This window comes from Galleria mellonella, unplaced genomic scaffold (assembly GCF_026898425.1).
Source record: "Galleria mellonella isolate WM207_F2 unplaced genomic scaffold, CSIRO_AGI_GalMel_v1 utg352, whole genome shotgun sequence".
In the NCBI taxonomy this organism is placed as follows: Eukaryota; Metazoa; Arthropoda; class Insecta; order Lepidoptera; family Pyralidae; genus Galleria; species Galleria mellonella.
The window spans coordinates 1,385,657-1,408,149 of record NW_026442084.1 but is presented as its reverse complement, the minus strand read 5'-3'; the positions used below and the strand labels follow the sequence as shown (position 1 = coordinate 1,408,149).

The 22,493-nt window shown below is 34.0% G+C and overlaps 1 protein-coding gene across 5 annotated transcripts in view; it reads right to left on the bottom strand.

Moving 5' to 3' along the window:
* Positions 1-982: 982 nt before the first annotated feature.
* LOC113519396 (rho GTPase-activating protein 190) overlaps positions 983-22,493 on the bottom strand; it is a 47,520-nt gene continuing 26,009 nt past the window's right edge. For 3 of the 5 annotated variants that reach the window (XM_026904485.3, XM_031909590.2, XM_031909591.2), the window contains 21 exons: positions 21,437-21,581; positions 20,483-20,589; positions 19,432-19,616; positions 18,331-18,484; positions 17,318-17,433; positions 16,488-16,565; positions 15,946-15,990; positions 13,134-13,243; positions 12,382-12,474; positions 11,628-11,732; positions 11,381-11,471; positions 10,187-10,295; positions 9,659-9,771; positions 8,737-8,828; positions 7,751-7,885; positions 7,097-7,177; positions 6,453-6,588; positions 5,646-5,777; positions 4,944-5,082; positions 3,671-3,878; positions 983-3,091 (listed from right to left, as the gene is read on the bottom strand). In XM_026904485.3, coding sequence (XP_026760286.1) covers positions 3,680-3,878; positions 4,944-5,082; positions 5,646-5,777; positions 6,453-6,588; positions 7,097-7,177; positions 7,751-7,885; positions 8,737-8,828; positions 9,659-9,771; positions 10,187-10,295; positions 11,381-11,471; positions 11,628-11,732; positions 12,382-12,474; positions 13,134-13,243; positions 15,946-15,990; positions 16,488-16,565; positions 17,318-17,433; positions 18,331-18,484; positions 19,432-19,616; positions 20,483-20,589; positions 21,437-21,581 — 2,365 coding nt within the window. In that variant the 3' untranslated portion in view covers positions 983-3,091; positions 3,671-3,679. The remainder of the gene's footprint in view (positions 3,092-3,670; positions 3,879-4,943; positions 5,083-5,645; positions 5,778-6,452; positions 6,589-7,096; positions 7,178-7,750; positions 7,886-8,736; positions 8,829-9,658; positions 9,772-10,186; positions 10,296-11,380; positions 11,472-11,627; positions 11,733-12,381; positions 12,475-13,133; positions 13,244-15,945; positions 15,991-16,487; positions 16,566-17,317; positions 17,434-18,330; positions 18,485-19,431; positions 19,617-20,482; positions 20,590-21,436; positions 21,582-22,493) is intronic. The other 2 variants (XM_031909592.2, XM_031909593.2) reach the window with 2 other exon arrangements.

Genomic DNA, 22,493 nt, shown 5'->3' with positions numbered 1-22,493 from the left:
AGAACCCCATACATATATAGTCTGTAAGGTAAACCTCGGCAAGGAGTTTATTCCAAAGCTTGAGCGTTCACGAGAGAAAACTCCTCTAAAACCGCACTGTACGCAACCATAAGGTTCTCACGTGTGAGGACGAATTTTCTGTCAACTGCATGCAGTGCAGTGATATAAGGTGGCTGTGGGCATGTTATCTTTAGGTACAATCATTTGTTAAACTGGTAGAATACTCTTCTAAAAAGTCATTTCACACACGGTTTCAATCTATTATAAATCAATATATATTATACTCGTTTCCAACACTATGAGATTCAAATTAATCGACTAAATGTTTTATTCATAAAAATGTCAAAAATCCATTACAATTATTTTAGAGAGGCAAATTGAATAGTGAGATTGAAGACACATTAATAAATAAAAACTAATCGTTATTGTAGAGCGCCATCTAGAGAGAAAACTGTAGAGAGCTTGTACTATGTATATATTTGACAACAGATCAAATGATTTACTTTTTTTTTATAAATATATGCATTTTATACGTACAAAACATCCAATTTAATATAATCTAAATGCTTATTAATATGTTTGTATTGACTGGGAATCGAACCCGTAACCAATGCAAAGTAAGATAGTATGATAACTATTTATTTAAAGAAAATAACAAAGCATTGTTTGACGTTTTTATGAATAATTAAATCAATCGGAAAATATTCCCAAATGTTTTTGAGATTCCTCGATTATTAAAAATTAGAAATATGAAAAAAAAATATGTGTAAACATTTTTCTCAATTATAATTTATTAATATTAGCAATTTTTTTTTAGATATATTATACTTGTTACTAATTCATTCATACTCATTGTAGAGATTTGCTTTTAAAAGTGAAAATAAAAACCTGTATTATCATTAAACAGATCATCAACTGTTTTATATATATATATATATATATATATATATATATATATATATATATTTTATATTTTCGGCGATTTATAAAAATTCAACTAAACATTTCGAACAAAAAGTTTTGCTGACTAATTGTTACAATAAAAAAAAATTAATACGCCACAAACAGTGTTGTATAAATCAGTCTCAATAAAAAAAAAAAAAAACGGTAAAAGCTGCCGTTCGAACGGATAATATTATTCCACAATGTTAATTCATAAGATCATTTAATCATACTTTCATACAAATTACTAATAAAATTGATAAAAAGATTATAAATAAATAAAAAATACGACGAGTCAAATACATGGCATTTAACAAGCCAAAATTCAGCGGATATTTGTAAAACTGGATAACTTTTTCAAGAAACATACTTTCTCAGTTTCTTTTTTTTATTTTTTTAAATTAATTTTTTTTTTTTTTTTTAGTTTAAATTTTCATACACACCGCGCAAAATGAGTGTACTTTCTCCATATTTTGGCGTCTTTATAAGAAAAGTTGGTCAGTTTTCCATAATATTACTGGATTTTAGCTTGTTATACCCTGACTTTACATTGTGTATGTAAAAATTACTTATATGTGAGATTACCAATGTTGAAATGAGTATATGACCTTAAAAAATGTATGAAGTATACTAGACAGAAATACTTGATTTATACACTAAGAAGCGTATGAAAAATATATTTGTTCACATCAATAAAAACATAAAAAAAAAAATAATGTACCTTTTGGATTAAGTTATTAATCAAATAAATGTATTATACAATTACATCCAGAGACTTCCAAAGTCTTCTATTTCAGTTTATTTAACTCTGTTCTCAATATCTATTGGTTAATACAGAAACAATAATTGATTTTGTATCTACTAAGAATGGGTAGTATATTTTTAAATACCGTAAAAATAGCTACAAATAAAATTATCTTTAAAAAAAAATATGTCGGTGGTCTATAATATTTTCTTTTAAAACTACACACACATATATGGAAAAATCTTATCTATAGGTTAGTAGTTTGATATTCGTTATTAATATTTACATAAACTGTTTACCCTTCGTAGAAACCTACATTCAAACAATTCATTTTTTTTCTAATCGAATAACTCTTCGTAGATCACTATGGTAACTGTGATCTTTGTGATGTAATTGCAGATACTTGTTCCAAATATTAAAAAATATTCTTTTTCAACGCTTTTTAATGCTCCAGCAAATCTATTTCGTATACTCAATACATTATCACGCATTCAATCCACTATTAAATAACGCAACAGCCAAAACTATACCTGTCTCGTTCACACAACAAAAAAATGAAGAGTACCACAAACACGCTAGCGGCTCGACGACAACCACGTCAAAACAACGTTTACACATATGTATAATCATTAATAATAATTAACAATTAATTAGTTACATATCGACTGAACGGAATGTGCTTACGTGGTGTTGCCATCCATTTCGAATATCAACTTTAATATTACCAATAATACTTAATTTAAAAAACTTGTTTTTTTTTTAATTTAATCCGTTAAATACTTTTGTGCACGAATTTCCCTTAAATCTATGTACGATGCAGATAATATATTTATTCTAATTTTAAAATACTGATTTCTCTTATCTGGATAGTTGGCATAAAAAACGTATAGTCTGTCCGTCTTTTAAAGCGGAATTGTGATGGTGCAAGCGTACGTGTAATATCAAATACATGTGATACGTTCGTAAATAAACGACTACATTAGAACATTTTGTTTTGGTGTAAACAATCTAATATCTGATTATGGACACGCAAAAAATTATATCAATTGAACGTGAAACGGAACGCGCCATTACTGCATTCTTTTAAAAAATATAAATATTTTTTTCTTGTACAGAGCACGAATTCAAAGATTCGGAAGTGCAATCGCACGCAGCGTTCAAATTTCGAAGCTTCCAAATAACTAAACGCACTAATGCGTGTACATAATCACATGACCGCCGCAAATGAGCAATGCAAAAACAAAACGCCCATAACCGACGGACTCACTTTAAAGCAAAGTAACGCGACCGTTACACAAACGCACTGGCATCCTTTGCGGTATCCGAGGACATATGTCGCGGTGACGTCACAGGGCGCCGACGTCACACGTCGTCCATCACGAATGCAACCTGCATTGTGGGTTCCTGGAATGGAAATGATTAAAGCTAGTCAGATTATTTGTAGCACGATTTTTTTTTATGCAAGATAAAAGACAAATCATATTACATTTTTTTTTATGCAACTTAGAATGGCAAACAAGCTGACGGTCCACCTGATGGAACACGATAATCGTCGCCTATAGACGTAAGCAGTAACCATGAACATAACAGAGTGTACTGTTTCGCCCATGATAACATCTATGCGTTGCCATTCTTGAGGACTAAGGTATTATTCCTCTGTACCCTGTAAATTCACTACTATATCCCACCCTTCAAACCGAAACACAGGCCATGCAAACACAACTACTTTACGGTAGAAAAACGAATGGGACAGATATGCCCTAGCAAACGACTTTTGTACAGTCTCCCTCTGGTATTGTACGAGTACCAATTCTACAATATATGTAATTTAGTTTCGTACAAACAATCTCGTAGTTTTGTTTTAGAAAATTAACTGGCCATATCCCCAGCCTTGAAATCGGTTAAAATTGTTCATTTATTATTACTTAATTAGTACACATATATTTATACTGTGCATTAAAATGTAAATAAATAATTACTCACACACTGTCCTCACACCATAACAAACGCCTCTTGCCCCCGAAACAGGAATGGGTGCTGGTCGATCATTGTCTGCACGATGTCCTCGAGGTAGGGCCGCGTCATTTCGAAGCGGCCCATGTCCGAGAACTGCACGGGCAGGAGTGTGGGCCACCAGCATATCGCCAGGTTCTTGCTGTCCATCGAGTTCAACTTGGAATTGTCCGCCACTCTGAAGGACGAATTTTTTGTTTTATTTTACAATTATATGATAGACACAGTGTAAGAACCAACAGTCAGTGATCCAACGGCTTTGATATATAAATAAAATAGTTAAATCAAGTATTTGTATCATTATACATACAAATGAAAAAAAAATTAAGATGCCCGGACGAGTCCGCTACTTAATAGGAGAGGGTAAATATATAACAATACATGTTTTAGTAGTAGTAGTAGATATTGTATCTATACTACTACTGGTCAAAAACGAATATGTCAAAAGTCTGTTATTAAAAAAATAATATTGGATAACACTTTTAACATATTCGAAAATAGATATCCAACCGATATGGGCTACATGGAAATAATAGCCTATGGCTCACTACACGTTTTGGAAGACTGTAAGTGTGGTGAGTAATTTTCAAATAAATAAATAGATGATGACATTTTTGCCGCTATCAATGTTCAGAAAATCCCAATATATAGATATCGAATCGGCATCCATACCATGCCTACTAATTACAAATAAATCTGTTAGCATTATTGCCTCCTTTATCTCGTTTCTTGTAATACTTATACCTTGGGATCAATTATTTGTATACATATATAACTATATTTTTTTTTATTGAATATAACGTTAATGTTTTCATTCAATCATTAAAATTGTCGCTCGCAATGCTCACACTCTTATCATTGTGTTGCTGTGACACAAATAGGTCATAACTTAATTATAAATTTACTAAAAAACAAAGCATTAATTTGTAGTTGTACTCTAAAGGCAATGTTCTCGCATGAGAACATTGGAATAGACTACATGAGAGGTAGTAGCACAATAATTATATTCATGCGTACACGTAAAATGAATATTTTAGGACATAGAGAGAGAGAGAGAGAGAGAGAGAGAGAGAGAAAATATGCTTCATTTGTATTTTTGGGAAATTCCACACACATCATTTACTTAAATTACAAAATGTACATGTGTGTATGTGTGTCCATTGATACGTGTGTACATGTGTGTGTGTGTTGTACTGTCCCCCTGCCGTTGGTACTGCGCCGTGTGTATGGTGTGGGTGGCGACCTGGCGAAGTGGTGCAACAGGTAGTCGAGCGTGGCGCGTGCGACGGCGGTGAGCGCGGAGTTGAGCAGCGAGCGCAGCGCCAGCAGCCGCCAGCTGCGGTCCTTCAGCTCCACGCCGCCCGCCATGCAGCCGCGCATCGCTGCACACACGACCAATACAATGTAACCGATCAATATCTTAATCCTCCATTATCATCCTCGTTTCAGCCGTCCACCATCGTCATAAGGATCCTATGTTCAGCAGTGGAGAATTAATCTTATTACTTCATCATATACAGACCATTTTATGGTTTATTATATTAAAAAAGATTATTGTAACATTTTATCACTCCATAAATTTAACTACAAAATTTAATATTCACAAATTTGATATAATCTTAGAATATTTAGTATACATGCAGTTTTTTTTTTTAAATATTGAGCTAATGCTAGTGTTTTAATAAACAAAGTATCCTAGTTATTGTTGTTTATATTTATTTAAACAGGATCTAGTTTTAGAAATAAAACTAAGTTCTTTTAAAAAATAATGCATCAGTAGAATATAAACTAAAATAGAAGCCTATCTCTATAGGTGACGTTTGAATTTTGTTAAAATGTGACTGAAATATAATCGAAATTCCATATAAAATGAGCCATAATTTTACACGAGCAAAGTTGTGAAAATCGTCTTAAATTCCCAAAAGAAATAGAAACATCAAAATACCTGCAATGTCTTCTAACCGCGCCATACTCTCTTCGTCAAGTAACGGTGGCAGTTTCTTTGAGAAGAAATCTTTGAGTGCGGTTGCTACGGCATTGACAGGGATGTCTAGCGACTCTAGGTCTATGTTTGGATCTGGAAGTGAACGATATGAACATGACCATACATAAACTTTGCACTAGTGATACCCATTAAAAAAATAAAACGCGAATAAACCATACATAAAACACATTTTTTAATTATTAAAGTAAAAAAATATAGATATGATAACTTTTGTAGTCAGTTAAAATGATAGAATTTAATAATTTGATACTTGTAATCTGTGCATCAATGTCATCATCATTGGTCACTGAATAATATCCGGCTCGAGGGACCAAATATACTACAATAAATTGGAACTAAACTACGCAGAAAACGTCCATCACGTTATTATTTTTTTTTTTACAACACAGGGGGCAAACGAGCGTGCGGCTCACCTGATGGTAAGTGACTACCGCCGCCCATGATCACCAGCGGCATTGCAGGTGTGCTGCCGGCCTTTTAAGGATGTTTTAGATATCTGCATAACTGACTTTTTTATAATGCTTAGAATGAGTTTTTTTATACAACTTAGAATGTAAACAAGTTAATAGCACACCCACATGAAAGCTCTATAGGGCGATGGTAACGCCCTATAGTGATGAACATCACGAAATGTATTGCACGGCTCACGGTACCCATTGCATTGCCCTTCCCGAGGACTATGGTGTTATTCACACCATAGTCCTCCATGCCCTGTAATTATAATAGTTCCAAATACAATGAAATTACCTTCATAAAACTTAGTGAAGAGCATTTCCACGTGCGCCCGGTTGCCAGGCACTCTGTACAGCCCTTCGGACGCCAAGCCCTCTCGCTCTATAAACTCTACACATTTCTCCACGAACAGAGGCACGCCGTGTGAGCCCTGCATACAATAATAATAATAAATACTAGACAATCATACTAATCTAATATTATTAAAAAGAAAAATTGTCTTGTGACAAATTTGAAAAATATTTAACCACTTTCAAAATTCCTTTACCTGTAAAAAGCTACATTCTCATTGAGTAACGCGCGACTTAGCGATAAGGCCGCCGCCCATTGTTTCCTCAGCGTGAACCTTTCTTGTAATTATTTGTCTTTATGTTTACTATTGTAATCTTTTGGAGGAAACAACAAAGAGCATCTATCTATCTTAAACCTCACTGTCTTAAGATCAGGTAAGATTGTTGTCAAACGCGGTCAAATTTAATATAAAAAAATGTGAAGTATTGTAATATAGTTTGAATGTTTAGAAGTTTGCATTGCTTTAACGGCTGATCGGCTTCGAATGAAACTTGGTACCCAAGTAGGTTATATCCTAGCTTAACATATAGGACACTTTAAATACAGATTCAAGTGGGGGAAACCACGGGATACTAGTAAATAAATACCTGTGGACCCCAATTTTGTACAGTGGGCGCGGTCGTTATTTGTGAAGAGTTCTTCTTGGAGTCTTTGCTCTTTGAAAATTCCTGAGAAACAATTGTTGGGAAAATGTTATTATAATTTAAATAAACCAGCCTAATTTTACACATATCAATAATAATTATTAAAATTTTGAATTATACATTCTGATGGTCCAATCTCGATTTGGTAAATAGAAATGCTTCATGATTGATCATAAGTGAAATGGAACTAGACTGTATAAACAGTATGAACACATAACATACATTGATGTTAGAGATACCTATCTCTATAGATTTCTATAAATGATGGTTACCACTTTCCATCAGGTGAGCCGTCAGCTTGTTTGCCATTCTAAGTTACATGAAAAAAAAAAAAAGATATAGAAAAATGGCACCTCAGTATCGGTCTCAATGTCTCATATTTTTAAATAAAAATTTAGAATAAATAAAATTGTTAGAGAAATGTTTGGAGAAAAGTGAAATGAGTTTGGAAATGTTTTTACCTATTCACAAATTTGAACTTTGTGAATAGGTAAAAACGAAGGAAAAAATATAGATTTTGGAGAAAAAATATTTGACATTTGATTAAAAATGAAAAATTATATATGACAACACTGAATAACTAAAATAGATAGATACCTTATGCCTGCGATCGTGCTTGGAGAACGGATGATGCCTTCGGCGGGAGTCGGCAGCACTCGACGACGAGTTATCCTGCGTCGACGGCGAATAGTCGCCCGGTACTGGCGCGCCTGCACCCGTGCCGCCCACCATCTGTTCGGAAAGGAGATCCCATACAATTTTATATATTCCTGAGCTTCCTTAACAAAAAGATTAAAACTAGTGTTATTTTAAACTTTGGTAGTATTTATAAGACACTGATTAAAAATAAACCATAATTTATTTATTTATTTATTTATAATTGATACGAAAGGAACAAGTATCTACCTAATAGTTTTTGTGATTTTCATCAACTTTGTGTCAAACAAAGTCGATGAAAAAACACAAAAATATTATTCTAAAAACTAAAGTTAATTAAATAGATAATATATAATAATAATAGTTACTTAAATTAAATCATCTGCTATTTTTAATTCTAAATAGAAAAAAAAAATTATGCTCACTTTCATAGTTAATATATTATTATATTATATATATTCTCATACTATTGTAAAATATAATATATTGGGGGACATTATATTAGTAATGGACAGATACTGATCTCTGAATCCCATTGCTAAGAATATATAATATATTATATTACCTCTTCGCGGTTCCTCCCTGGAAACTATCATGGAAATTCCTGATAAATTCGTCATGATAGGCTAACTGGCCAGTTTTCATTCTCATCTATCACCCTTCACTGGTGCTCCGCCAGCGTACCCCGTTAGCGCAGGCGGAGTTACAATAGCATTTTCACCCATAAAAAAAATACACATCAAAAGTAAATATACAAAGTCATTTAAATAAATAAATGTAGTTTTTCCATTAGTAGACTATATTATTAAGCAATGTTTTTAATTCTATATTTACTATAACCCTTTTTACATACGTATTTTTCAATTTATTATCCACTGGGCCGCCTAATTCTATAAACGCTTTAGAAAGCCCTTTTGATTACATACCTTAAGTGTAGGTTCATGATGTGGCGGCGGTGGCAAAGGCCTAGGCCTCCGCGTCTCGCCGTCAGAACTGCCCTCACTTGACTCACTGCCTGCTAAAAATATATAACTTACAATATGCAGGAATACATGTTTTTCTTATGTACTAAATTAATGGATAAAAACAACTTACAAATATTAAAGATCGTTCTACAAAAAAAAAGTACTTTAATTGTGACAAATCAGTTTTTTTTTTTTTTAATTTATTTATTTATGGTAACAAACAGTAATTTACAAAATTAATAAAATTTTACAACAATAGACGTTACAGTGCCAATAACAGTATTTTAAACATAGAGTTATTATTCATGAAGTCCCATGGAAACACGCAAGAAACTTAGTAACAAATCCAAAGCATATATATATAAGTATCAAAAAAGAAAAAAAAGACGAAGCGCCGATTTAATTTAAACATACAAGTTATTGACTTAATTTACTTTTAAAAATATTTTATAACTAATTTTGGTAAAACAAGTTCAGTTGGTAAGTATATCTTTTTATTTAAAAAATAGGTTAAGTTAGGTTCAGAATTAACGGAATTATAAGTTAACAAACGTAAAAAAAGCAATCTAATCGATAACCTCCCCCCCCCCTTTTTTTAAGTCGATTGAAAACACTTTCATCTTCGCATCCAGTACATAATATTTAAAATTCGTAAGTTTTATAGATAGGTTTAAATTATATTTTTATTGTTTATATTACTTCTAGATTTTGCCAGTGACATACGATGTATGCCATCATTGACCGAGACAAAAAATACTAAGTAGTAAAGTCTACCAAATTTTTTAAACCAAACCTTTGGCACCAAAATTTTGGCAAAAAGAGAAACAAACTTACTTTCTTCACCTTTATAAGTAAGGATTATGTTTCAAGTTAAACATCTTACCTTTATCCTCTTGCGTCCTGGCTCTGTAACCGGTGGGCAATTCAGGTGGGCCAACAAACATGCCCAGCTTCGGCACTCTTGGACTCTGTACCGCTACTAAGTTTCCTAGTGACCTGTGTGTTCAAATAATTTTGTTAAACTATCTACTGACCGTAATAGAAGAGGGAAAGAAAAATACAAACTATGAATGTGTTAATAATTAAAAAAAAATGGAATAATAAAAGAATGGCAAACAAGCTGACGGCCCACCTCATAGAACGCGATAATTGTCGCCTATCGACATGAATAGTATTATGGACATAACAGAGTATAGCCTTTTAGTCCATGATACCCCTATGCGTTGCCATTCCTGCGGACTTAGGTGTTATTCCTCTGTAAATTCACTGCCATATCTCACTTTTCAAACCGAAACACAACTACTTCACGGTAGAAATACGAATGGGACAGAGGTTTGGTACCTAGCAAATGAGTTTTGTACAAAATCTCCTCTGGTAAATGATAACAAGTGAAATGGTGGGTGATACTGACCGTTTCTTGTAATGTCTGGGCGCGTGGTGGGGGTTGTGCCTGCGTCGTGGTTGTACTCGCGGCCCGCCCGACGCTTCACTGGATCCAGAGCTGTCCGTCTCGGACAACGCTACAACATACACACAAAAACAAGTAAATATAAAAACCAATAGTTATTACACGTCAATAGTTAGTTAGTAGTCGACATTAACACCAGCAAAGAACAGGCCAACCCTTCCTTTCCTATGGGTGTCGTAAGAGGAGATTAAAGGAACTTACTGGTAGAGGAATGGGTCGTAGTGTCTCTCTTAAAACCTCACCAAATCTTAACTGCGGAGGCCAAACCGCCTTCCAAGCGTAGCAATTACTGGCAAAACCCCCTTATCGGGAAGGCTTATCAGCAGCATGTATATCCAGGGCAAAAGCTTACTCAGGCATACGCTCGGAACTTGGATCCCTAATTTGTAAGGGTCCTGGACAGTTTCCAATCATCATCATGTCAGCCGTTATAATATAATAGTCCACTGCTGAACATAATCCTCCTTCATACACTGCCACAAAGAAATGTCCCGAGCCACCTGCATCCGTCAACTCCGAATAACAGTTTTTAATATTAAAGTATTAAATAATAAATGCAAATGTGACCTTTAATAGGATAGTAAGAGGCGTTAGATATCAAAATGATGTATTTTATGTGACACAGGTCAACAGTAACACTGTTGGTGTGAACTTAAAACTCGACATGTCGTGCATATTTTACCCAAATTATTTTTTTGTCTTCTTTATTTTTAAACTACCTTTTGCCCGCAACTTTGTACGCGTAGATTTTAGAAATAAAAAACTAATAAAATAGACCATATTTAGATGCCGTATTAAAATAAAACATACATCAGATTTACGTTAAACCTTTAGGAACACGACTGTAAAAACCGCATCCAATTTAGTGCAGTAGTTTTTGCTTAATGCTGGAGCAAATATAAAGACAGATAAAATGTATTAAAAAAGATATATTGTTTTAGCATTTATTAGTTTTTTAAGACCCCGCATATTAATATTTCTTAAATACTTATCATTTACCGACATCTAGTTACAAGTTTATTATATTAGTAAGGTTATTTTATTATATTACTAATTACAATATATCAAAATTATTTTCTAAATAAGTCAATAAGTTATATTCATTAATTTTTTTTTAAATTAATATGTCAAACTTACATGGCTGATGTAATGGTGTCTTCTCGTGTCGCCGATGTCTCCGTAGTCTCATCATAGATGGCGCTTCCATGTATTCGTTTGTTTCCTTTATCTGTGGAAAATGGCATGTTATAATTACAATAATATACTTACGTAGATTAAAAATAACCAAATTTTGAGGGATGTATAAAAAACACTAAATAGTCTGAGATAGTTTTAGTAATTCGGTAATCAGAAGCTAACGTATAATTTATGGTAAAAATAATACCTGTGCATACTGCGCATCGAGCTCTGTCTCAGAACTGACTCCTGAAGGATGGTGATGGTGACCGCCCTGCTGACTGCTCGAATGCGACCACCCAGACCTCTGCGACTGAAATAAATACCGGTAATTTACTAATATCCCAGTCCCGACAAGTCTATTTTTTTATAGGTGAAAATGGTATGGTAACCCCGTCTGCGCTAACGGGATACGCTGGCGGAGCACCAGTGAAGGGTGATAGATGAGAATGAAAACAAGCCAGTTAGTCCATCATGATGAATTCATCAGGAATTAACCATGATAGTTTCCAGGGAGAACTGCGAGGAGGTCGACCTGGTTGGGTATATTGCTAGCAATGGGATTCTCAGTCTCCATTACTAACAATCCCTTTCCCCCCGACAAGTCTATTAAGTTAGATTAGGGTTATTAGGGGAGAACATTTTGTGTTATTATGATCCGTGAATGGTAGTCCCATTGCTAATAATATACCTTGTAATGTCGACCTTGTCACTCGACATAGTCTTATTCAATGGTTGTTAATTCTTGGTGAATTATTCGCGATAGGCCAACAGCCTTAACTTCACCCTCACCTATCATGATTCACCGTAATTCCGTCCGCATATACCGATAGCGTAGACGGTGTTACTATTTCATTTTCATCCTACATAAAAACATACTCTAATCTTACTGCTTTGCCTGATTTAAAAGAACCGCTTACAATACGTTTCTTTTTGTTTATAATAAGTGAGTCTTTTCTCACCTTCCTGTCTCTTGAATGTGGAGGTCCGATGGTGATATGCTGAAGGGCATCGCTCACCATCGTGTAGTTATTCATATCCAATTTACCGGGTTGCTGCAATTAAATTAGAAAAAAAATTAACTATCTACTACTCCAAACAAGGTACAAACGAATCTATCGGTAGAATCGCTTCGGTCAGCACTCACATAAGAAAGAACAAGACAACACATGTCGCCATTTCATTCTATCACATTGACTCGCTAAAGATAACGATTTTATACATAAATTATCATGTCTAGAGGGCAAGTGTATATAAAAAAGTTAGTCGCAAATAGAGTAGAACGATCCAGTGCGATGTGATCGACCACGATGCCTAAACAGCGTCTTTTGGTTATTTAAATTCGTTTTAACAAATTCGTTTCTCAGTCTGAAGACTAACATTCTAGACGAAATACCGCTTTCGTGATCACTGTTCATCCCAAAGATTGACTGGTAAAGAATGTTATTAGCATTAGGTATGCCTTTTGTACCATGTTTTCTTATGGTCAATAATGTTATTTATATAAATAAATAATTCTAATTCGTTTACATACCATAAACTGTTGTCTATATTCGAAGAAAAATATACGAAGACATACGAGACAATGCTTTGTCTTAGAAAGATGAACAAGAGCGGGCAAAGTGGAATAGAAACAGTACAGAAGTTGACCCTGGCTGTAGCCGGGATTAAACCTAAAGGAGAAGACCATAGACAATACTATTGTTTGTTTTACCTTCAGTGTTTGCGAGTGCCGAACGCGGGGAGGGGGCGGATGCGGCTTGGTGGGACCCATTGTGAACGCGCGGTGCCCATAGCTGCTTGGCTGCCATAAACCTCCACCATCTAAACAATTTGTTTCACTGTATATGTATACTACAACTTTAATATTACATTTTTTCTGTAACAATGGTGACAATCACACGTTTGAACTGCCTTACAGCAAGTAGTTGCCTTAGATTATATAATCTAAGGTGTAAGGTTAGATAGAGTGTCTCCATACAAATGCTTTAAGAAAAGCGGGTCAACTTTTTCACACAATTTTACGTGTTAAATAGTTATGATAGATTCTTTTATAACTTCTATATTTATTTTATAATAAAATTTCTGCATCTATTTAATGCATAAACACTCATTTTATTTTTTAAATAATACGTCAAGATACAGTGTATAAGTAAGTATAAAGAACACTGATAAAAAAAAACGAGTCAGCTAATTTTGACAATTAGCTGACAAAAAGTTGACACGTTTTTGAGGCACGATGCTCTATCTATATAATCTAAGTCTTACACCTAATAAAATAACACTAACCTGAGACTATATCCCTGAATATAGTCTTCCGCAAGACAACACCTCTCTCTTTTCATTTAAGAGTTTCCTCTTATAAGGGTAACTAATTCATACATTCTTTTCCAGCCAGCTTTATTTAACCTCTTTATACGACATGACACCTAGTGAAGATAGTTTTAAACCTAAACCTAGTTGAGTAAAATGTTCAAGTACAAAACTCACATCAAACCTACACACCAGTATGAACATCACAGACTGCACTGTGACAGCCACTGTATCCTTAAGCTTCACCGTTCCACTGTACCTAATAATTTCACAGCCATAACCATGCAAACAAAGTTACAAAAACACGAGTGAGACAGTAGTACCCATGCTGACGGTTATATATAAAATATACATACGAGGTTTGTCCGGAAAGTACGTATAAAAGTTTTTTAAAAATTTTATTTTACAATTATTCAGGTAAATCAATTTTATCCCCTTCAAAGTACTCCCCCTGTGACATAATGCACTTGTGCCAACGCCGTTTCCACTGTGAGAAGGCTCCTTGAAAGTCCTCTGGTTGTAGGTTTCTCAGCTGCCCCGTCGTAGCTTTTTTTATCTCATTTATGTCCCCCAAATGCCGCCCCCGAAGTACCAATTTGGTTTTTGGGAACAAGAAGAAGTCACACGGGGCCAAATCCGGCGAATAGGGGGGGGGTGTTCGGTCACCGTAATGGAATTTTTACTCAAAAACTCACGGACAACAAGAGAGGTGTGGGCAGGGGCATTGTCGTGGTGAAGAATCCAACGCCCCTCTCGCGCCAATTCTGGACGAACTCGTGCCACACGAGCTTTGAGGCGTCTGAGCACATCGACGTAGAATTTTCCATCAACTGTCTGGCCTGGAGGGACGAATTCTTGATGGACAATCCCCCGAACATCGAAAAAAACAATCAACATTGTCTTGACATTTGAGCGGGATTTTCTTGATTTTTTTGTTCGTGGTTCCCCGGATGTCTTCCACTCTTTGCTTTCACGGCCATTCTTGCCGAGTTTCGAGAGAAACTTGATTACGACGCGCTGCTCTTCAACGGAAGCGGGCTCCATGCCGACGGGGTTTCGTTAAGAGGTAACTTCACAGATGGCGTGACAAGCCAGTTCGCACCGCACGGCGGTCAGACCAGAACTGAAGCATTGTTAGGGACATAAGGAAGGGGTCCTGCGCTTACCTGGCCTCCCCACTCCTCTTTCTCGCATTCCAGAACACTTTTATACGAACTTTCCGGACAGACCTCGTACGGTAAATAATTTTATCATATCAACAATTAACTGTCCAATGCTGAACTTAGGCCATCCCCTTGGGGTTGCCAGAAGTAGCCACACTTTGCAAACGTGTTGGCAACAGCAGTTAGCCTTTGATGATGTTGGAAGAGGTACAATGCTGCCTATCCCTTGATCATTATGTTCCCTTAGTTCCCTCTTACGACACCTACGGGAAAGGAAGGACTGGCATATTCTATGCCGAAAAGCAAATATAGTCGATCTATAATTAATGTATAAAAGCTTATATAAAATGAGGGCTACAATCAAACATACGGACTGACTAATGTGGCAAGCGACAATGTAAACTTGCATTTTTGTAACAATTTTACGTTAAATATTGAATTAGTTATTTATTTAAAATCTATTTTAAATAAGAAATTAATAAGTAACTAATAAAAGTAAACATTATAAAAATATTTCTTATTTATTATATTTTAATATTAATTATGTGATTAAATATTAAAATTAAATTTTCATTTTGGATAATATTTCTAAAATAATTTGTAAATTATAGCCAGAATGTATAATCATGAATAAATGTACATACCTAAACACAAATCATTAGGTAACGTCCACACATAATAATAATAATTGTTAGGACTAAACAAATGCATTATTAATTTGAATCATGAAATTTAAATTATATTTTTTTTTTCACAGATAAACTAAAAGATAAATAAATTACTCTATGGGCGTCAACGAATCAAAAAAATATCTACATAAAAACCCCTAAATATAAAAAAAAAATTAACCGAGTGCAGTTAAGAGAAAAAAAAAACAATATACGAATAAAACACAGTTTTGATATTACAACTCTACTACCATGCATAAAAAAAAATATCGCATTCCTCAAGTAAAAAAATCTACCAGACTGTCCATGACACTAAATCTACACATAAAAATGAACCCTCCAAATTGGTGCTTAGACTTAAATTCCTTTGTCATGCATTCACCTGACTCGTGTGTGCTGAGTGAATCCTCCGAGCAGTTGAGGTCCGCTGCGTTTACGGAAAATTTTATTACATTCTTTTGTCTCTGGAGTATTTTTAATTTCATACTTTAATCCTAATTTTATTATATTTTTTTTTTTTTTACTAAGTATTACCAATGATTTCACGCTATGCTATTTTGTAATCATTTATTAAACTATACTAAATAGTTTAATGTTATAGGAGTACATATTTAAAATGCTCTGATCTCTGAATGGATAAAATACATTTTTCAAATTAGTATAGACAAATATACAGGTTTTCGTCATATAAGTATAGTTCCAATCACTGTTATATTCATAAATTAAAAAAAAAAAACTTTACCAGATAAATCTATACAGGAAGAAAATCTAAAATTGTTCGCAATTAGTGAATACATAATATAACACACAAACATGGTCCAGTCAAATATAAAGACATTTTGCCATTTTGAACTTGACTAAAAATAAAATTAACATTTGAATATAAACAATTAAACACATATAACAGTTAACTATGTTACTTACGTGACAAATCCGCATGCATTCTGTGATCGGGGGGCGCTGGTTCTGGTGGTGTACTGGGTGGTGGGTAAACACTAAAACCTAAACGAAAAAAAAAAACAAATGCTGAGAATCAAATGTGTTCGTTGTATATATTAAACATTTCTTTAGGAGAAAAGTATACAATTTTAAATAATTATTTAACTCTTTATTGCACTAAAAACAAAAATATATAATTACACTTAGAAAATCAAGTGAAATATAGTAACATAAAGTACAAATTAAAATATATACATAAAAGTACAGCAGTCTCCTATAGACAACATTTGGTTAAAGGAGAACAGATAGAAGTAGGCTATTGTATTTATGCACATAATAATTATTAAGAGTGAATTAATAATTATTATGTGCATAAATACAAAATTTAAACAAAAAAGAAGGCTGTTTTAATGTAATTAATATTACATTGAGAACCCCTTATTTTCCCACCACTATTTGTTACTTCTTTGCTATAATAATTATCTTCAAATATGAAAAAATTGGAAATACACTTCGAGAAATTCGAGAAATTGAAAATACATCTCTTTTCACAAGAATTCATAAACTGACTGCAAAATTACAAGTGAAAACATTATTTACTTTATACTTTACTAACTATTACGCGCGACTTAATCCCCATGACAAAAAGTCTATAACCTATAGCCTTCTCTATCTCATATAGCTCGTGTATACCAAATGTCATAGCAATTGGTTAAGCTATTAAGGCGCTATAAAGTAACAAACAAACTCACTTTTACAATACTACTTTTACCCTTCCCTATCCTTGGACAATATATAATATTGTATAAGCAAACCTTTCAAAAATCCTCTATTCTTGTTGTTCATAGTATCGCTGTACTCCGAGTCGATGTCGGCACGAGAGTCAGGTCCGATCAGCAAGTCCAATGAGTTAGTCAACTTGTGTTCCATTCTGTAAAGAATTATATACGAGAATGCTAAATATTTGACACTATCAATTAAATGTATATGAATTATCTGACAAAAAAAATATATATCCAATTTTAATCATATTTGTATAGCAGGAGCAAACATTTTCTAATATTACCACCTGTTTTGCTAAAAATAGCTATAATATGTTAACAAATAGATTGCATATCTGTAAAATAGCATGTATGTTTTTTTCTGATATTTATTAAGTCTCTTGTCTGATCTAAGAAATCCAAAATTTACTTAAAAATTGCCACAGTCATAGTCTTATACTGTACAATACTATACTATGTACATATAGCATATAAGCATGCAGTGTGCAGTATAAATATACCTAAATTTATTTACTTCTAGGAAGATTAACGGTCTAATATTATATATTGATAGACATACTATAATATTCCAATTCCAATTAATAATTTATATTATCAAAATATGCAGGTTTACTATATAAATGTACACTGTACAGTATATGAGTATGCAGTGTTGAATATATTAGTATGCAGTATTTTTTTTTTATACAACTTAGAATGGCAAACAAGCTGACGGTCCACCTGATGGAAAGTGGTAACTGTCGCCTATAGATATGAGCAGTACCATGGACATAACAGAGTATACTGTTTCGCCCATGATACCCCCATACGTTGCCATTCCTGAGGACTCAGGTGTTATTCCTCTGTACTCTGTAAATTCACGCCGTATCCCACCCTTCAAACCGAAACACAACTGCTTCACGGTTGAAACACGAATGGGACAGAGGTACCCAAGCAAACGAATTTTGTACAAAGTCTCCCTACAAGTATAGTATACAAGTATCCAGTGTCCAGTATACAAGTATGCAGTGTGTAATATAAGTATGGTGTGCGCAATGCGAGCTCACTTGTGGTTGAGATGGTAGGAGTGGTTCCGCGGCGGCGGCGCGGGCCGCGCGGCGGCCACGTCGGGCAGGTTGTGAGGTGCTTCTAGTCGAAACGCGCGCTCGATCTCGCCCTTCCGCTCCCACACCTCTTTGAAGAATGGCGTGTAGAACGCCGCTGCAACAAACACATACCAACAACTTCTGGACACACTAATTTCCAATTTTATATGATTAATGGTGGCCGTAATAATAAATATTAGAAATTTTCATGACTATAGACTTGTCAGAAATAACTTTACACTATACAGCACAATTATATTAAAAAAAAAAAACAAAGTTAAACAACAGGTGTAAGTGACTAAAAAAATTATGTGACTTTTTTTTTAAATACACACTAATGCAGACTTTTTTAACAACATAAAGGTATTTAGGGAGGTTTATTACATTGAAAATGTAACAATATTTAATCAACTTTAAAAAGAAGTAGGTTATCAATTCGGTTGAACTTTTTTATGATTATTACTTCATAACTTTATCAGTTGTAAACTGATTTGGATAATTTTTTTTATACAACTTAGAATGGCAAACAAGCTGACGGTCCACCTGATGGAAGTGGTCACCGTCGCCTATAGACATGAGCAGTACCATGGACATAACAGAGTATACTGTTTCGCCCATGATAACCCACATGCGTTGCCATTCCTGAGGACTCAGGTGTTATTCCCCTTACACCCTTCAAACCGAAACACAGCCATGCAAATACAAGTGCTTCACGGTTGAAACACGAATGGGACAGAGGTACCCAAGCAATCGACTTTTGTACAAAGTCTCCCTCTGGTAAAACCAAAGTACCAACGATGAATGATGATAGGTAGGGGTAATTATAAAATCATTGAAACTACAATAATTATTTCACTAGGAATTGTCTATGATGATTTCCACTGCTCATCCCAAAGGTTGATTGGTAGAGAATGCTAGTACCACCTTTTGTACCTTGTTTTATTTTGGCTAATAAAGTTATTTAAAAAAAAAAACAAATTTCCGGAGAATACAGCGTAAAAGTCCTGGCCACCTTCAAAGCTGCTCCTTGAATGACTCTATTTTAACGCTGATGATACTTACATTTACTCTCAGCAGTGGACGTGTACGTGGTGAAATGTGCGCCGAGTCTGTCGGCCGTAGCGTTCCCCTCGGTGATGAGGGCGTGGCCGACGTCCGTGCCGAAGAACGCGTTCGCAGCCGAACCGCCGCCGTCCGTCACCGCCACCATTTGTATCGGTAGATTCGGTATGTTCATTGAGAATGCACTAAAAAATAATATATAAAAATATACAATGCAGTTTCAAAGGGTTTTCCTCCACGAACGCTCTGGCTGTGGAATGAGCTCCCTGCCGACGTTTTCACTAAAGATTATATAAGATATATTTATTTAACAATGTATGGTTGTATTAGCACAGAATTTATCAATTATGGGGTTCTTCAAGAGTATATTAAGGTTTCTTAGATATATATATATATATATATATATATATATATATATATATATATATATATATATATATATATATTCATTAATAATTAATTTAATAATAGTTGCCCGCATGATTAAGACAAAAGAATAATTTGTATCAATCAAAGCTGTTGTTTTTTTATCAAAAATTTCATTTTTGGCGTCACTGCACAGTAACTTAAAAAATTTAGAAAAATATGAAGATTATCGTAAACATGGAAAAAAATATCATTTATTAATTTATTGGCACAACCAATAACTTTAGTAATAAATGATATTTTTTCCATGTTTATCCATTATTATATATATTGAAAGTTTTCCATTATTTTCTACTATTATTACTTCACATCGTGTGAAAGTAAATGTATAAATGCGAATAAAAAAGCTACGTAAAATATATCGGTTCAAACGGCAAAAGCTGCGCAAAATTGCTTACTAGTAATTTTGCGCAGCTTGCGTATGTTAAAGTGAATGCTGTGAATACCTATAATAGGCATGTTCATTAATATTGTATTGTATTTAATGTTGTTATACCTATATGTTATAATGCAATATGCTGTTGGTGTTCCTTAAATAAATAAATATAATACAATTTCCATACAAAAAATTGATTATAAAAATATATTTTAATTATTTTTAGAAAATGTTTAATTATGAACTTACTTCAACGTTGCCAAACTAGCTTTTCTCTTAGCAGAATAGATCAGTATAAATCCGTGGATCAGCTCTTCTCTAAATTGAGAGGCGCCGTGGAAACTCGAGATTATGACCTAAAAAAGAAAATAAGAATAATTACAATGCATTCTTACCTATTTTTTTAACATGACTACGAAATTATGTTCTTTTATATGTATAGACAAAAAATGCTCATAATTGTAACTCCTCGTGGGTTAGCGAGGTCACTAAACATACATACATTTCCAAGAGCATGTCTACATTCAAGGTGATAAGGATACCGGCTCACTCGAGAGTAAAGAAACTGTTAATAATAGGAACAGCCTCATTGCTAGCAATATATTCTATCAGGTCGACCTCCACGCGGTTTCCCCTTGAAACCATCTTGGTTAATACTTAAAGTATTCATCATTATGGGCCAACAGACCTGTTTCATTCTCACACATCATTCCTCACTGGTGCCTCGCCAGCATTTACCGATTATGCTATCGGTAAATGCTGGCTAGGTAAATGCTAGAGGGGTTACCATACCTTTATCACCCATTAAAAAAAAAACATCTTCTACTCTCGGTTTAGTTTGATTTGTTAACAATATTATTTTTATGTGGTTGGTTAACCTGAATTTACCCAGCTATCACTGCCATTATTGGAAATACGAACTTTTTTTTTTATGCAACTTAGAATGGGAAACAAGCTGACGGCCCATCTGATGGAAAGTGGTAACCGTCGCCTATAGACATGAGCAGTACCATGGACATAACAGAGTATACTGTTTCCCCCATGCGTTGCCATTCCTGAGGACTCAGGTGTTATTCCTCTGTACCCAGTAAATTCACTGTGACCCGCATTCCTACATTCATAATTATAAACATTCGACTGAAAAACACTACCCTAATTTTTTGGCAGTTGAGTATATATAACAATATCAAAGTTTATTCTTACCTCGACCTTCCGTTTGGAGTCTCCAAGGAAGGTCTCTATTACGATCGACCTGTCCCCAGTGAGGAAGCACGCGCGATGCGACAGCAATGGACTTAAAACGCGCTCCGGCGAATAAGGGTCATCACAGAACATGCAGACCATTATTCTGAAATAAAAAATATTATTTATATTATATATAAAAAAAAAGCCAATGGACGACTGCTAAGTTAATAGACAGTCACACACAACATCAACCAGTCACAAGAGCCAATCATTACGACATCGCGAGAACGCCAATCATAACGCAGGAGAAAATTACATGACCTTTCAGGTTTCAAATTGTAACTTACTTGCAAAACAAATTTCAGCGCATTACATCTTTATATTCAATACAACGCTTCAAAATTATTTATTTTTATTTACCCTAGTTAAACCGCTTCAAATACTAGGTGTATTTATTCATTATCATCATCGTCATCATCATCATCATATCATCCGTTCATTATCAAAAGGCAAACGCACATTATTAACACTCACTCTCTCTGTATAGTATATTCAATACCCATTTGGCTTTAAAATTCAATGAAATCCTAATATATAATCATTCATTTCTTTTTAATTCGTACCAGAATTATTACAAATGTTGGAAAAAAACTGGAAAGAATGTTGGAAAACTTTATACATCTTCAGTACTCATCAATGTTACCAAGTTATAAAAAAGGAAAAATTTTATCATAAATTGACAAAAATTGTAACCAACATGATTAAGAAGATTGGACACATTTACTTTATTTGGATTATTGTAGATTAGTTTAGTTCACAAGGGTAGTTAGAATTTTCGAATATATAGTTTTTTTTTATACAACTTAGAATGGCAAACAAGCTGACAGTCCACCTGATGGAAAGTGGTAACCGTCGCCTTTAACATAACATAGAATATATAGTCTATGTTACTTGATGGTAATGTAGCTTTCTATAGGTGAAATAATTTTAAATTGATTAAGAAGTTTTTGAGTTTATCCATTACAAAAAAAAAAAAACAATGAAATATTTCCTCTTTATTATATTATAGATATTG